The 18,384-nt window shown below is 41.6% G+C and overlaps 1 protein-coding gene across 1 annotated transcript in view; it reads left to right on the forward strand.

Annotated features, from left to right (window-relative positions):
• Positions 1-12,539: 12,539 nt before the first annotated feature.
• MKRN2 (makorin ring finger protein 2) overlaps positions 12,540-18,384 on the forward strand; it is a 36,033-nt gene continuing 30,188 nt past the window's right edge. Inside the window, exon 1 of the mRNA XM_017655838.3 lies at positions 12,540-12,693. Within this exon, the coding sequence (XP_017511327.2) occupies positions 12,590-12,693 (104 nt within the window). The 5' untranslated portion in view covers positions 12,540-12,589. The remainder of the gene's footprint in view (positions 12,694-18,384) is intronic.

The following is an 18,384-nucleotide window of genomic DNA, read 5'->3' on the forward strand; positions in this document are numbered from 1 at the left end:
GAACTCATAGATGTAATAAGCTTTTCCGATGGATCTCAGCCCAGTGCGGTTTTTATTCTCACTAAAGCTCAAATTGTCCCATCTGCACTCTCTTTAATTGGCTCCTGACTCCTTTTCGCGTGAACCCAGTGTGGTGACAGTTTCCTTGCTCTCTCAGTCTGTCCACCTGTCTCAGGTTCCTCTCAGACCTTTCTTGAACCCACACCTGGAATCAGCCACTTCCTGATTTCTTTCAATGGAAATGGTGTGTCAAGACTTGAGTCTGACCCCTACAGATGTTCACTGCTCCTGGATTGGTTATCATTTCTCAACTTTTTCAGTGAGCAGAGCAGGGTACAAAATGTATACACTCACATGCACACACATACAGATAAAACATGAGTTTATACTGCTATTTCCAATACAAGGTCAAGACTACAGTTTTTACTTACCTCGTCTGCATTACATTTGTATTTCCTTTCTTCCACACTTAAAATCTTGGCTGTCAAGGATATAGAGGATTATGAATTTAGTGTTCCTTAATTCCTCACTTGCTTTATCCCACTTTGCCCATACAACAATCTCAGAGTAACAACAGTAATCCTACTACCTCCAATTATGATTAGCAAATACGTTTTTAAAAATTGTTGCATGTATTCCCCCCATCTTTCTCTCATCTCTTTAAATAGTTCTGTATCTTCATTGTCAAGCATCCCCTACCTATTAGCAGTCACTCCCATTCTCCCTTCCCCTCAAACCCTGGTACCCCTAGTCTGCTTTTCTATCTATGGATTTATCTATTTGGGACATTTCAAATAATGTGACAACTCTGAAAGTGAAATTCTTCCAGTTCCCAGGTTTTTTGTTATGACTTTTTGCTGTTTTAGAACTTCTTAAAACTTTTGAAAGGGGCACTTTACCTTCAGGGGTATAAAAATAAGGTTGACAGATGAGTTTGAAACAGAAAAAATTGGGGCCAGAAGACAAGGAAGTGGAATTTCAAGTTTTTAGGGGAAAAACTATCAACCTAGAACTATATACCCAGAGAAAATATTTTTCAAAAATGAAAGGCATTACGTGAGTTGGTATACACATATGTATTTCCTTGCTTTGTCAGTTGAGATGGCCAAGAGGAAATGACACCTCAGTGTCAATGAATATACCTGGTACCTAGGTCTTTGTTTCTAATAACATTCTCCAATAGGAGTTACCAGGCATCCTTGACGCAATGGCTGATTCAACAATTGAAGCAGGAAATACACAAAATGAGTCTGGAGCATCTTAAAGTCCCAGATAGTAATCAAATTCCTCAAAAAAGAAGAAACTCACAATAATGGGGGAATTTCCAGGAGCCAACTTAAAAAGCTCCCAGTGATCAGAGATGGAACAATTTGAACAGTAAAATAAATAAATTAGTATTGGGTTATAAACCAAAATATTAAATAAATATTCATGAGCCCATATTGATATACATATATTACTAAAGTCAAGGGGAGGGAGAACATATTTCCCATGTAGAGGAATTTATTAAGGTAAATTCATAAATTTATGAAGGTAACCCATCTTTCAGGAGGTAGAACATAACTCCTCATTACCTAAGTGTCAGCTGAGTGTGTGTAGTGACTTCCTTTGAAAGAGGACAGTATGGATATGGGGGAGCTTTACAGGGTAAAAACCTGATAGATACCACCTCAGCCAGGTGACCAAGGTTAACATCAGTAGTGATAAGTCACTATGATAGTACGTATTCTTTATATGATGTGATGAAAGTGGCACTTGAGGTCTGGTATCCCTCCACAAACCCATAATCCCAGTCGCACCAGGAGGAAAATATCAGACATTTCAGTTGAGGGGCATTATTATAAAATATCTTACCAGAAATCCTCAAAATTGGCTTGGTCATAAAAAACTAGGAGGATCTCAGAAATCATCACAGCCAAGAGGCACTTAAGGATTCATGACAACTAGATTCATGTATCTTGAAATAGAAAATGGTATAAACTAAGGAAATTTGAATAAACTATGGAATTTACTTAATAATGTATTAATATTACTTCATTCATGATGCCAAGTAGACCATATTTATGTGAGATGTTAATAATAGGAGAAACTGGTTGAAGAGTATACAGGAAGTTATACTATCTTTACAACTTTTCTGGAAATCTAAAACTACTATAAATTAACTTTAAAAGGAGGAGAAGACTTTCTCCAATAAAAAAAATTGAGAAAATTAATTCTCAGAAGATCTCTGTTCTAAGAAATACTAATAGCTCTTCTGGCTGAATAAAAGTGGTCCTAGATGGAAACATGGAATGGTTGAAATGAATGAATAATGCCAAATTTTGAAACAACATTAAGTACAATATTTTGTTGGATTTAAACATATGCAGAAGTAAAATATATGACAACCACACAAAAGGGGGCAGGAAAGTAAATTCAGTTAGGCTTTTGTAGGGTTTTTGCATTGTTAAGGAAGTGTTAATAGTACTAATTAAAAGTAGATGCAAATAAGTCATAGATGCATACTGTTGTCTCTCGGGTAATCACTGAAAGACTTCTTTAAATGTATACTAAAACTGTATAGGAGGGCAGAACATGGGGGATTAAAGATGGCAGCATGAGAAGTGAGACAGAGACCTCCTCCTAAAACCACATATAATATGAAAATATAATTTATACAACTAATCCTGAAAAATCAAGAAGAAAGAAGGCTGCGCCAGACTGCACACACTTGGAGAAAAGAACAGACCTCATGGAACATGACAACGTACCAAAGCCATGACCCAGTGGGACCAAAGCCCTTCCCCCACCCCAGCTCACAGGCAGGAGGAAGAAAAACAGAGCAGGAAGAGAGTGGAGGCCTGGGACTGCAGAACACCCAGCCCTGGAGAGCTGCTCTGGGAGCACGAACCTACATTACGTGGTGCTCTGGTGATTAGTGGGGTTGGAAAGCTAAGACAGATGGAATACCTGGAGAGACTGAGATTCCAGCTGCTTGTGGAAAACAGGGATCCGTATCTGGCTGCTCTGCGTGGGCAGTCTGAGATAATTCCTAACAGCAAGAGGGCTGCTAAAGGGGCAAGAATTCCACAGAGCCTACTGCTCAGGAGAAAGGACAGGTAGAAAAAATTGTCCAGGTGCACTCTGCCCGGCAGGTTGGGAACTTTCAGGATCTTCAGGTGCTCCCTTCCCATGGCTGGCTATGCAGCTCCAAGCCCCGCGCCCCGCACTGTGATATGCAGCCTGCTGCACATTCCTCCTGACCAGGCCACACCTGGCTCGCAAACTGGCAACCCCTGCCCTGGTGTCAGGTCAGCCAGAGGGAAGCCCTGCCTACAGCAGCTACAAATGCAAAGCATAGAGGCTTACACCTGTGTGTTTGGCCCACTAGTTCTGGCAGTGGAGACAGGCATAGCAGCTGGGAAGCAGGAAACAGCTTTTTCCTTCCCCCAGGCACCAGCACCACTTCCCTGCAACTCCCAACATTGCTCCAGGGGGTGAGCAGCTCCAGAGAGTAGAGCTTCTATGCACTAAAGGGCACCACATACAAACACATGAAACATCAAAGGAACCTGGTTCAAAGGAAAATTCCACAAACACCAGAAAAATGATCAAGTGAGACTGAACTAATCAACATTCCTGAAAGAGATTTCAAAATAAAAATCATAAACATGCTCCTGGAGGTACAGAAAAATATTCAGGAACTCAGGAACAAATTTAGGACAGATATCCAATCATTAAGGAACACAATGGAGGGTTTTAAAAGCAGATTAAATATGCTGGAGGAGATGATAAATGAAACAGAAATTAGAGAAGAAGAAAAGAAAGAAACTGAGGCACAGAGAGAAAAAAGGATCTCTAGGAATCAAAGAATATTGAGAGAACAGTGTGACCAACCCAAATGGAACAATATCCAAATTATAGGGGTACCAGAAGAAGAAGAAGAGAGAAAAAGGGATAGAAAGTGTCTTTGAGGAGACAATTGCTGAGAACTTCCCCAATCTTGGGAAGGAGATAGTCTCTCAGGCCATGGAGGTACACAGATCTCCCAACACATGGAGCCCAAGGAAGACATATAATAATTAAAATGGCAAAGATCAAGGATAAGGACAGACTATTAAAAGCAGCCAGAGAGAGAAAACAGATCACCTCCAAAGGAAAACCCATCAGGCTATCATCAGACTTCCCAGCAGAAACCTTACAGGTCAGAAGGGAATGGCATGATATATTTAATGCAGTGAAGCAGAAGGGGCTCAAACCAAGAATACTCTATCCAGAAAGGTTATCATTTAAATTTGAAGGAGAGATTAAACAATTTCCAGATAAGCAAAAGCTGAGAGAATTTACCTCACACAAACCATCTCTACAGTGTATTTTGGAGGGGCTGCTATAGATGGAAGTATTCCTAAGGCTAAATAACTGTCACCAGAGGTAATAAAACCACAGTAAAGAAAGTAGAACAGTTAATTACTAAGAAAATGCAAAATTAAATCAACTACCCCCAAAGTCAGTCAAGGGATAGACAAAGAGTACAGAACATGATACCTAATATATAAAGAATGGAGGAGGAAGGAAAAGGAGGAGGAGAAAAAAAAAAAGAACCTTTAGATTGTATTTGTAATAGCATAGTAAGTAAGTTAAGTTAGACTTTTAGACAGTAAGTTAACCTTATACCTGTGGTAACCATGAATCTAAAGCCTGCAATGACAATAAGTACATACCTATAGATAATCACCCTAAATGTAAATGGTCTGAATGCACCAATCAAAAGATACAGTCACTGAAAGGATAAAAAGCAATAACCATCTACATGCTGCCTACAAAAGACTCACTTCAAACCCAAAGACATACACAGACTAAAAGTGAAGGGATGGAAAAAGATATTTCATGCAACTAATAGGGAGAAAAAAGCAGGAGTTGCAGTACTTGTATCAGACAAAATAGACTTCAAAACAAAGAAAGTCACAAGAGACAAAGAAGGACACTAAATAATGATAAAGAGAGTCAATCCAACAAGATATAACCATTATAAATATCTACACACCCAACACAGGAGCACCTACAAATGTGAAACAAATACTAAGAATTAAAAGGGGAAATAGAATGCAATGCATTCATTCTAGGAGACTTAAACACTCCACTCACTCCAAAGGACAGATCAACCACACACAAAATAAGTAAGGAGGAAGGCACAGAACAACACATTAGAACAGATGGACCCAACAGACATCTATAGAACTCTACATCCAAAAGCAGCAGAATACACATTCTTCTCAAGTGCACATGGAATATTTTCAAGAATCGAGTGTATACTAGGCCACAAAGAGAGCTTCAGTAAATTCAAAAAGATTGAAATTGTACCAACCAGCTTCTCAGACCACAAAGGTATGAAACTAGAAATACATTACACAAAGAAAATGAAGAATCCCACAAACACATGGAGGCTTCACAACATGGTCCTAAATAACCAAAGGATCAATGACCAAATAAAAACAGGGATCAAGCAATATATGGAGACAAATGACAACAATAATTCAACACCGCAAAATCTGTGGGATGCAGCGAAGGCCGTGCTAAGAGGAAAGTATATTGCAATACAGGCCTACCTCAGGAAAGAAGAACAATCCCATATGAACAGTGTAAACTCACAATTAATGAAACTAGAAAAAGAAGAACAAACGAGGCCTGAAGTCAGTAGAAGGAGGGACATAATAAAGATTAGAGCAGAAATAAATAAAATTGAGAAGAATAAAACAATAGAAAGAACCAATGAAAGCAAGAGCTGCTTCTTCGAGAAAATTAACAAAATAGGTAAACCCCTAGCCACTTATCAAGAAAAAAAGGGAGTCTACACACATAAACAGAATCAGAAATGAGAAAGGAAAAATCACTATGGACACCACAGAAGTACAAAGAATTATTAGAGAATAATATGAAAAATTCTATGCTAACAAACTGGATAACCTAGAAGACATGGACAACTTTCTGGAAAAACACAACCTTCCAAGACTGACCCAGAAAAAAACCAATTATCAACAGTGAAATTGAATTGGTAATCAAAAAACTACCTAAGAACAAAACACCTGGACCAGATGGTTTCACTGCTGAATTTTATCAAACATTTGACTGAAGACCTAATACCCATCCTCCTTGAAGTTTTCCAAAAAGTAGAAGAGAGAATACTTCCAAACATTCTATGAGGCCAGAATCACTCGCATGCCAAAACCAGGCAAAGACACCACACAAAAATAAAATTACAGACCAATATCCCTGATGAATATAGATGCAAAAATATTCAACAAAATATTAGCAAACCAATTTCAAAAATATATTAAAAAGATCATACACCATGATTTGGGAGGATTTATTCCAGGGGTGCAAGGATGGTACAATATTAGAAAATCCATAACATCACCCACCACATCAACAAAAAGAAGGGCAAAAACCACATGATCATCTCCATAGATGCTGAAAAAGCATTTGACAAAATTCAACATCCATTCATGATAAAAACTCTCAACAAAATGGGTATAGAGGGCAAGTACTTAAACATAATAAAGGCCATATTTGACAAACCAACAGCCAACACCATACTTAACAGGGACACGCTGAAAGCCTTTCCTTTAAGATCTGGAACAAGACAAGAATGCTCACTCTCTCCACTTTTATTCAACATAGTTCTGGAGGTCCTTGCCACAGTAATCAGATAACACAAAGAAAGAAAGGGCATTCAGATTGGTAAGAAAAAAGTTAAACTGTCACTGTTTGCAGATGACATGATATTGTACGTAAAAAACCCTAAAGTATCCACGCCGAAACTACTAGATCTAATATATGAATTCAGCAAAGTTGCAGGATACAAAATTAATACACAGAAATCTGTTGCATTTGTATACACTAACGATGAACTAGCAGAAAGAGAAATCAGGGAAACAATTCCATTCACAATTGCATCAAAAAAATAAAAGACCTAGGAATAAATCTAACCAAGGAGGTGAAAGACCTATACTCTGAAAACTATAGGACACTCATAAGAGAAATTAAAGAAGTACCAATAAATGGAAACACATCCCATGCTCATGGATAGGAAGAATTAATATTGTTAAAATGGTCATCCTGCCTAAAGCAATCTAAATTCAATGCAATTCCTATCAAAATACCAACAGCATTCTTCAATGAACTAGAGCAAATCATTCTAAAATTCATATGGAACCACAAAAGACCCCACATAGCCAAAGCAATCCTGAGAAGGAAGAATAAAGCTGGGGCAATTACAATCCCCAATTTCAAGGTCTGCTACAAAGCCACAGTAATCAAGACAATTTGGTACTGGCACAATAATAGAACAATAGACGAATGGAACAGTCTAGAGAGCCCAGATATAAACCCAAGCATATATGGTCATTAATATATGATAAATGAGCTAAGGACATACAAAGGGGGAAAAGCCTCTTTAACAATTGGTGTTGGCAAAACTGGACAGCTACATGCAAGAAAATGAAACTGGATTATTGTCTAACCCCATACTCGACATGGATCAAAGACCTGAATGTAATTATTGAAATCATAAAACTCTTAGAAGACAATACAGGCAAAAATCTCCTGAATACAAACATGAGCAACTTCTTCCTGAATGCATCTCCTTGAGCAAGGGAAACAAAAGCAAAAATGGTCCTACATCAAACTAAATAGCTCTGTATGGCAAAGGACACCACCAACAGAACAAAAAGGCATCCTACAGTACGGGAGAATATATTTGTTAACAACATATCCGACAAGGTGTTAACACCCATTATATATAAATAACTTACAAGCCTCAACACCCAAAAAGCAAATAAACCAATTAAAAAATGGGCAGAGGATATGAACAGACAATTCTCCAAAGAAGAAATTCAGATGGCCAACAGACACATGAAAAGATGCTCCACATTACTAATAATCCAGAAAATGCAAAGTGAAACTACAATGAGATATCACCTCACACCAGTAAGGATGGCCAGCATCAAAAAGACTAAGAACAACCAATGCTGGTGAGGATACAGAGAAAGAGGACCCCTCCTACACTGCTGGTGGGAATTTAAGCTAGTTCAACCATTGTGGAAAGCAATATGGAGGCTCCTCAAAAAACTAAACATAGAAATACCATTTGACCCGGGAATCCCACTCCTTGGAATTTACCCAAAGAATACAACTTCTCAGATTCAAAAAGACATATGCACCCCTATGTTTATTACAGCACTATTTACAATAGCCAAGAAATGAAAGCAACCTAAGTGTCCATTAGTAGATGAATGGATAAAGAAGTGGTACATATACACAATGGAATACTATTCAGCTGTAAAAAAGAAACAAATCCTACCATTTGCAACAACATGGATGGAGCTGGAGGATATTATGCTCAGTGAAATAAGTCAGGTGGAGAAAGACAAATGCCAAATGATTTCCCTCATTTGTGGAGTATAACAACAAAGCAAAATTGAAGGAACAAAACAGCAGCAGACTCACAGACTCCAAGAAGGGACTAGGGGTTACCAAAGAGGAGGGGTGTGGGAGGGCCGGTGGGGAGGGAGAAGGGTATTGAGAGGTATTATGTTTAATACCTGGGGCAATTACAACCTTACATATAAATGGTAGTAGTGGGCATCCTTGTCTTGTTCCTGAATTCAGGGAAAGTATTTAATATTTCACCATTAAAATGTTAGTCCCTAGGGTTTTTGAAGTTATTAGCAAATTAAGAAATTTTCTTTCTTAGAGTTTTTATCAAGAACAGGTCTTGTTTTTTCAAATCCCTTTTCCCCATATATACTGAGAAGGGGAACAACATGTTGTGAAGGGTCACAGGGACAAAAGTGTAGCACTGAGAAGGAAAATAGTGACTTTTTGGCATCTTACTACACTGATGGACAGTGACTGCATTGGGGTACTTTATAATATGGGCAAATATAGTAACCACATTGTATTTTCATGTGAAAGCTTCATAAGGGTGTATATTTTAATTTTAAAAAAAGAAGACATTGTGATCAATTCCATCACAATATACTGAACAATTTAGATGAAATGGATTATTTTACTTGAAAGAAAGGAGCTTTCTAAACCTGACACAAGAAGATAAAATCTAAATAATCCTATATATAATACAGGCATCGAATCTTTAATTAAAAATCTTCCTATAAAGTAAACTGCAGGGTGAGATGGTCTCAGTGGCAAATTCTTCCAACCATTTAGGGAAAAAGTTAATACCTATACATAGACTTTTCCAGAGAATAGAAAAGAGCGAAGACTTCCAAACTCATTGTATGCACATCTGATACCAAAAGCTGACCTGGGCATTACAAGAAAGGAAAACTACAGACCAGTATCACTCATAAACAAGGATGCAAAGATCCTAAACACAATATTAACAAATAAAATCTGCAGATTTATAGAAATAACATGTTATGCCAAGTGGAGTATATTTGAGGAACTCAAGGCAAGTTTAATAGTCAAATGCCAATATAATTCAAAAAAATATTAATAAAGGATAAAACAACATGTTTTTCTCAATATATATGGGGGAAAGGGATTTGAAAAAACAAGACCTGTTCTTGATTAAAAACTCTAAGAAAGAAAATTCCTTAATTTGATAATAACTTCAAAAATCCCAGGGACTAACATTTTAATGGTGGAATATTAAATACTTTCCCTGAATTCAGGTACAAGACAAGGATGCCCACTACTACCTGTAAGGTTGAAGGCACTCGGGGGAGGGGTGAGCACGTCAGGCACTGATGACGTGCCAAAGTCCCCGGCTGCTGCCCCCTCCCAACCTGAAAACTGTGCCTTAGGCGAGCCAATCCTCACGCCACTGTAAATCTAAGCTCTGCCTCCCCCTACTGTCTTTAAAAACTCGCTGCCTGCCCTGCTGGGCTAGACTTTCCCAGCCTCCATTTCTGTAAGCTGAGAAACCTTGCCCGAGAATTTGCGTTCAAATAAACTACCTGGTCCTTTGTTGCCTCTCTTCGCCTGCTTATTTCAGCTAAAATTTATCTTACACCATCCAGATGCCTAGGAATAAAAGGTCTTTCTGAAGACCCCTGTGCACCGAAAACTAGAAATTTCCCAATATACTTCTAAATTTCTGAGAGAAATTGCAAAAGTCTTAAGTAATCAGAGGTATATACCACGTTCATTCATTGGAAGACAATATTTTTACAACAACGTAAAAGAACAACAACATACAGTTACCTACAACAACATGGATAGATCTTAAAGATTGATGTTGGTCAGAAGACAGACAAAAGAGTGCGTTCTGATTATTTACATAAAAACGAGCAATCGAAACTAATTTGTGGCAATGGAAATAAGAATAAGCAGTTACCTTTGGGAGATATTGACAGGGAGGGGGCACGAGAGCCCTCTGGGGTGTTGATAGTGTTCTTCATTTTTATATGAGTGATGGTTTTCATGAGTGTATACAATGCTGGGGTCCTTGTTCACGGAGTTGAAGAATGAACTTCACAAACTCAAGGTAGGTAAGCAAGGGAGAGCTTTTTATTTAGAGATAAAGTGAGAAGACAGAGCTCCAGGACAGGAGAGCCCATAGTTGTGCGTTGTCTAGGAGTTTTATGGGCGGTTGAGGATTTTCAGGAATGTGACAAAGGGCTAGGGGGGGTACAGACTTGTTAAGTGGTCCCAGCATGTTTATCTTTGATGAGACATTAAGTCTTTTCTATTCCAGGTAATTTTTCAAAATTAACTTAACATAAGAAATTTAACTGCCCTGATTACTTCCCAGGATAGCAGCTTCCTGCTGGGAGCATACCACTCAAGACCACCTACCCTGCCCCTAAGGTGGGCTGAGTTATTGTCTGTTTGCTAAAGAGTATGTTAAGAACCTTACTTCTTAACTTCCTGGGTTCTAAAATGCAATCTTATCTTTAAGGTGGGGAATCCTTCCTCTTTTTACTATGCTGTTGTTTATGGCTGGGCTTGCTTGCTAACTTAATTGCCCAGGTTGCAAATTACTTGATTAGGGGCTGGAGGAGGAAAACAGCATATAGGTAAAGTTCAAAAAAAATAAGCTGGTCCTTTTAGCAGGATAAAGTAAGTCTTACAGTGGCAGGATTTAATTAACACAATGGCTGAGATACTTTATCTGAAGAATGCCTATATTCCTAGTTTGATATTTTTACCCTAGAGAATTAATGTGACTCTGACTTTGTTTAATGTTTAACACGGAGATTCGGTAGGGGTTCCTTTGCACTTTGTTACATTGCTCTGACTGTAATTATCCTGCTTTGCTTTTTTCCGGAGGCGCTCACCCTACTCTGTCTAAACCCACGGTCCCTGTCCCATATACATGTGTAAAAATTCATAGAGACATATTATGTGTTTTGTGCACTTTACTATATAGTCTGTTATATCTCACTTAAAACAACCTTTTAAAGAAATTTTAAAAGGAAGCAGTGGGAAACCATTTGTGGGTAAAATTGTAGTATTTCCAGAATATCTCGCCTGGCTTTGGTACATTTGCGTATCAACAGGCGTTCAGAGGTGGAGAGAAGTATGGCTTTAGTGCATATGCGTTTTCCTCAGGGGTGGAGAAGTTCATCTCCATATCAATGGGTGATTACCTGGGCAACAGAGGGCTTATCTGTACCTGAGAGGTGAGAGGGCGGGTGGGTGTTGCTGTTGCTTGAGCTGGAGAAGAAAGATGGCTGGGACTGTAGTTTGTGAGCAATAAACAGGTTTTAAACTTTATTTCTCCCTTTGACTGATTTTGGTTTTTAGAGTTATTTTGCCCCGGGATTCCTTTCCCCGGACTTACACCATTGAAAGGGTTAGGGGAGGTGAGGGACACATGACACGATTTATGTTTTTAAGATAGGTTTTGTCTTACACTATGTGAAGGCGGGAGCAGAAGCAGGAAGAACAGTTAAGAGGCTTCTGCATGGGCCCAGGCAAGAAGAAACAGTTGCTTGACTGGAACCATGATGGTGGAAACAGACGAAGAGGACGCACTGGAGAGAGGGGTGGGAGCAGGATCTGCAGGACACTGAGAACCAGAGGAATGGGTCATGAAAATCTTTTTTGAGTTGCCACCGTAGGAAATGTAAGACGAACAGCAAAGGAAAGCTAGGGGGAAAAAAATGGAACCAAAACTTGGGGTGGGAGTAGAGATTTTGAAAAACATCATTTGGGAGGGGGCTAAGGAATTCCTTAAGTGGGAGGCGAGAAATGGCGGGAGCAGGTGAGGCAGGGCCTGAGAAAGCTTCCTAGGGAGTGAAGTTTGGATGGGTCGGAGCATTAGGGATTGAGGTGCGCGCCGGAGAGACGGGAGCTTGGCCTCGGGAAGGGCGAGGTGATTCTCAGGACGCGAGAGGGGTCGCTAAAGAATGTTTTTAGAGAAGGGGTCAGACCCGTAAGAACTAGAGCCTGGGATAAGACTGACAGGACCAGGATGCCATCCAAACCCCAGCCCGGAAGCATGGAAATGCCTGACAGAGGGCGCGGGAACGGGAAAGCAGCCCTGCTCCACCTCGCGGGCGGAACCAACTGTGACGGCGGCAAGGTTTCCGGCCGGCGCCACACGGGAGGGGAGGTGTGCGACGCCGTGACGCAGCCGCGCGCGATGGGCAGGGCCGAGGCCGAGGCCGCTACGGCGAGAGCGAGAGGCAACGGGCAACGAGGGCCTTCTAGCGCGACCACCATGAGCACCAAGCAGGTCACTTGCAGGTCAGTGCGCGGCCGTCAGAGTCCCGCCTCACCCCTTCGGGCCTCTCCTCCGGGCTTTGGGCGGCGACTGAGCTTCAGTCGTGCCGCCAGGGAAACTGAGACTTGAGCGAACGCGTGAAAAGTTGCCCAGCTGTTTGCGGTCCGGCGTGTTTTCAAGGCGGAACTTAGCGCCGCGGCCCGAGCCCGGGACCCGGCGGATGCGCGACGACGTCTTGGGGCCGTGGCGCCGGCCGAGGCCAGCGCGGGGGGCTGCGTGGCGACTTTGAAGCCCCCTGTGGGCCGGCAAGGGGTGCGAGCCGGGCTGGGCAGGGTGCTGGGCCCTGAGGGCACTACCGTTCAGCCGGAGAAGGGGTTTGGAGTTGAGCGTAGGCACGCGAAGCGTCTGCGGGCGGGGACCCCACGCAGGAGTAGGTGGTTAGTCGATGATAAAAGCTTCAAAGAAGTTGAGGCCCTGGAAGCGTTCTTCATTTCTCAAGCGTTTAAAGAACTCCTGAAGGAACCCCAACTTGAAAAATAACGGCAGGTAGCGTTTACTGAACTTAAGTGCCCCGCGTATTTCCAGATCCTCTTTTCATTGTCACTAGGCTTTAACGCTACTGGTTAGATATGATTCCCATTTTACAGTGCAGGAAATTGAGACTGAAAGAGGCTGTGATACTCTTAGACACCAGCATGGAGAAATACAATAATAATGGGTGAGGTGGGTGTAGAAAATTCAAACCTGGATGGCTACACGAAGACTGCTGCTGTGAAATAGAGCTTGGTTTTGTAACACCGTCGTTGCTTGCCAAGGTGTGGCTTACCAGTTTTAGGTTCCTAGTCTTACTGAACTTATTCCTGAAAAATACAGTTTTTATTTTAATAATTGGTTTCAGTAAAACTCGTAGGGAAACACTGCCTCCCATATGGGTAAAATTGCAATATTTCCAGAATCCCTTCGCCTACTTTTAGTTCATCTCCATATCAGTAAGTGTTTCCTAGGGGTGAAGAGAAGTATCTCCATATCAGTAGGTAATTACAAGGGCCCGCGAGGTACCGAAGAGGTAGGGTGGGGTTTTTTACTCTGCTGCGGCTGCCGGTTCGAGAGAGATGCGGGGGCAACTGCTTTTAAGCAATAAACGGGTTTCTTAAACTTTTATTTCTCACTTTGACTGATTTCTGTTTCAGAGGTATTTTAACTCCGGGAATTTCCCCCGGAGTTATACCCCCACCAAAATAATTTTTTAATGGTTTTATGTAATCGTTTATTCAAGTACCACGTACGTTGTTAATTCTCTTAATTAGTATGAGTAATTGAGAAGTGGCTATGTAAAAAGTCAATAGTAGAAACCATTCAACCTGTTTATCCGAGGCCCGGGTGGCTTATATTAAGCAGCTGTCAGAACTTTGCACCCAGTGTCTATGGAAAATTTTATGCAGTTTGTACTAGAAGGTCTTGTGAAGACCTCTGTGTGTGTGTTATTTTTATTTCTATCGTTTCCCTTGTTTAAGCAGGTATCTTTAGTTATTGTGGGTTGCATAGCAAATTGTGGCTACTGTTCCTAAGATATGTCCACAAAACACATTTATATAATGCTTTATAATTGAATCTCAGCTCTGTGTAGTATCTACTTTTACGGATCAAGGAAACCTTATGCTCAGAAAGACTTGAGACTTGCCCTTAACCTCACATCTAAAAGCAGCAACAAAAACTTAAATCAGGATCATCTTCGTTTTTTCCTTCTGCCCTGGGAGATAGTCCGATTTGAAAGCTTTAATTGTATGTCATCCAAACGGGCATCCTGTAGGATGTTGTTGCATATAAACTCAGAGTGGGTCAGGATGTTGGGGAGGGATCCCTTCTGTTAAATACTGATGGATGTTTGTTGGGGGGCTTACAATGTGCTGGGTTCTCTTTGGAGGTGCTCTACCAGCTATATCACATGAGCCAACTCTCAGCACTCAAGTGATTGCCTCACGTCATTAAGCTTCTGAGTGGCAGGGGTGTGACGTCAGAGTCCATGCTCAGACTATACGGCCTCCAAATAATTTTGTGAAGTGCTAAATTAAGGTTTCTTTACTGCAGAAATTTTTATAGCTTTTAATATGTTCATAGAAAAGGAAAATGCTTAAATACATGTAGAAAGTAAAAAGTTTACTTGCAAATGTGTGGGAAGGAGACCTCGCAAGGACTGCCTCACCAAATGAAAATCAGAGCATATCTGTAAATGATACAAAACTGTGACATACCCAGAATACCAAGTTTACATTAGTGTTTTATGGTGGAAAAGCTTTTTTCACTTGAAGTTTTATCTCCAGGCGTGGCTAACTTACAGAAAATGTTCAAGGTCTGATTTATTTTGGAAACCATTACCTAAACAGGGTGCTCAGCTGTTTTGTTTAATTTTGGGGTGCAAAGGTTTTTTTCCCTGACTGTGGGACATGATGTACATGCCTATTCTGAGTAGCAGCAGGACAGTGTTTTGCTTCCATTCTAATCGAATTATCTCTCCAAGAGTTGAATGAGAAATGCTGGGATTCACAAACTTACTACAATGACACTCCATATGTTTTTGCCTGGAATGGCAGAAAAGCTGCTTGCGCTGCTGGGCTGTCAGGTAGCTCTCCTGATTCCCAGGCATGCCGCTCTGTCCAGAGTCGCAAGCTGGGGAATGTGTTTTGTGATTCTTCCTCCTAACCATCTCCCTAAGTATTCCACTGTTTTCAAAGCCCTGGTGCAGGCTTTTATTACTGTTTCTTTGTTGTTGTTCGTCCTCCCCGTGTAACAGAGGCCCAGGCCCCTCTGTCTTATTATCACTAGTAGCGGTCCTAGAATTTGTTTCCTCAGAGAGTCAAGCCTATAGCTTTTGGTTGTAAGTCACAACCATGGGGGATTTTTGTCAATCAATAAGTGGTGGTAAGAGCTTGAACTCTAGAGTTTGGCAGTTCTGGATTCTGATCCTGGGACCACCTGTGCCATAATTTCCCCATCTGTAAACGGGATGGTAGTGATCTAACCAGAGTTGGTTTGATCAGGTGATAAACATCTTAGAGCACTTACAGTGTGTTAGGCTAAGCACTTAACATGCATTCTCTTCGGGTAAAACAGTGGTCTATCACAGCAGTCATGAAGTACAATTATTATATTACAGATGGGGGAACAGAGGCTTAGAGATTTAAATAATTTGCTCAGTGTCACACAGCAAACTGACTTAAGAGTCTTCACTGAACCACTGTGCTATGTTTTATGGCATCCCCTCCCCAATCCATTTATTTCAAGCCACCTGCTGTGCCTAGCATTACCATCCTTCCCCTTTAATGGATCTGTTGTCACAAGCAGTACAGCCATAAAATATGTGTGCGAAAATACGGAAGTAAATATAAAATGCCACTGAGCATGCAAATTACTGATTTTTTGGAAATGATTTGCAAAAGCGTTTTGCTAGAATTAAACACTGTTTAAATGCCTGCAAGAAACCAGATTCATTCTGTTTGGCTCAGCCCTCAGCCACAGCTAGAGCTGTGGTGTTTCTGTGGCTAGTAGTCAAGCTGATAGCCTTTGCAGCATGTAAAAGCCATTGTGTCTGTGAGACAGGGTTTAGACAGAGTAGGGTTAGGGCCTCTGGAAAAAGACCCCTACCAAAACTCCGTATTAAACATTAAAGCAAAGTCAGAGTCACATTAATTCTCTAAAGTAAAAATATCAAACTGAATATAAGCATTCTTCAGGGAGATTAGTTAGAACGAAAAAGCCAGGAGCAACTTGGCCTAGAAGTTTGAATACTCCCCAGATAAAGAAAAGTATCTCAGTGGAGCCTGTGTTTTCATTGTGTCAATTAAAACATACCGTGATAAGATTTACTTTAGCCTGCTCAAAGGCCCAGCTTATTTAGGAAAAATTCTATCTTAAAGCTAAGATTGCATTTTAATCAAACAATAACTCAGCGCATCTTGGAAACAAGGCAGGCAGTCTTAATTGATAAGCTCTCAGATCAAAAAGTGGCTATCCTGGGAAAGAATCAGAGAAGTTAAATTTCTTGTGTTAAGCTAACTTTGCAAAATAACCCACTGATAAGAAACTAGTATTGAAAGGATATCTCGCTGCAACCCTCCTTACCCAGAATGACTCAGGAGACACGGGCCCACGCAAGAGACTTTATTATCTGAAGGAGAGAGTGGCTGCCCCAGACGGGGGTGGGGAGAGGGAGGGAGAGCAGGGGGACAGAGAGACAGGGAGAGGGCAGCAGAGAGACAGAGACAGAGAGGGGGCAGAGAGAGAGAGAGAGAGAGAGCAGCAGCGTGGTACCTTTCATTGTGGCGGATCCGCTAGTCCTGTTGCTTTAGGGGAGGGTTGGGATGTTTAGAGATAAGGTGGGGTAAGCCCCAGGCAAGCCCAGGCATAATTCTCACCGGTTTATGTGCTTGGGACCATGGGGCAAATGGAGGATATATTACTATGTTCTTACAAGTATCTCTTCAAAAATAAACATTTTGGGACCATCTGGCAGGTCTTCATCCCTAGCCCTTTGTCTCTTAATCGCCTATAAATCCCCTAGACCAGGCACCACTCTGTACTCTCTTGCCCTCCTGGTGTAGGCCAAGAGCTCTGTTCTCTTGCTTTCTCTCTAAATAAAAGTCTCACCCTGGCTCTTCTACCTTGAGTGTTTGCAAAGTTCATTCTTCGACTCCACGAACAGGAACCCGACATCATCTACAGCTATTGTCTTTTTGTGGTCACCCAGAATAGCAGACCCCTTCAGACTATCCCTCAGAAAGAATCTCCCTACTCTGAGTCTGCAGCTATGTACTGTGTACTCTTGCCACCCCCAAACTACCTCTCCCCCGCCACCCAATTCATGTCTCACCCTTTTCTCTAGGATGATATAAGGGATGGTTTGGCCATCAGGAAGGGTGAATAATTGGGCATTCATTACAAGGTGCAATACAATAACATAGATGTAACTGATGCCGGGGTTCTTGTTTGCGGAGCGGAAGAATGAGTTTTATAAACAGTCAAGGTAGGAGAGCGAGGTACAGGCTGTAAGAAAATAGTAATTTTTCCTCCATTTGCCCCATGGTCCCAAGCACATAAGCCGATGAGGGCTTGCCTGGGCTTACCCCGCCTTATCTCTAAACATCCCGACCCTCCCCCAAAGCAACAGGCTGAGCAGATCCACCACAATAAAAGGCACCATGCTGCTACCCCCTCTCTCTCTGTCTCTGTCTCTCTCCCTGTCTCTCTGCTGCCCTCTCTTTGTCTCTGTCTCTCTGTCCCCCTGCCTTCTCTCTCTCTCTGTGTCTCTGTCTCTCTGCTGCTCTCTCTGTCTCTGTGTCTCTCTGCTGTCTCTCCCTGCTCTCCCTCTCTATCTCTCTGCTCTTTGCTATCTGTCCCACTGCTCTCTCTGCTGCTCCCTCTCTCTCTCTCCCCACCCCTCCTCTGGGGCAGCCACTCTCTCCTTCAGATAATAAAGTCTCTTGCGTGGGCCCGTGTCTCCTGAGTCGTTCTGGGTAAGGAGGGTTGCGGCGAGATACCCTTTCATTGGTGCCGTGACTTCAGATGAGGCTCTCCCATTGACTTTGCTCTTCCTCTGGAAACCTGAGCTGCTTTGGGAACCCTCACTGCCCGATCCTTCTCCACGGGCTCACCGTCCACTTCCCCAGTTGCTCGTCTTCTTGCCCAACACCAGCCTTCGATTTGGTGAGTATCCCCTT

Source organism: Manis javanica, chromosome 3 (assembly GCF_040802235.1).
Source record: "Manis javanica isolate MJ-LG chromosome 3, MJ_LKY, whole genome shotgun sequence".
NCBI lineage: Eukaryota > Metazoa > Chordata > Mammalia > Pholidota > Manidae > Manis > Manis javanica.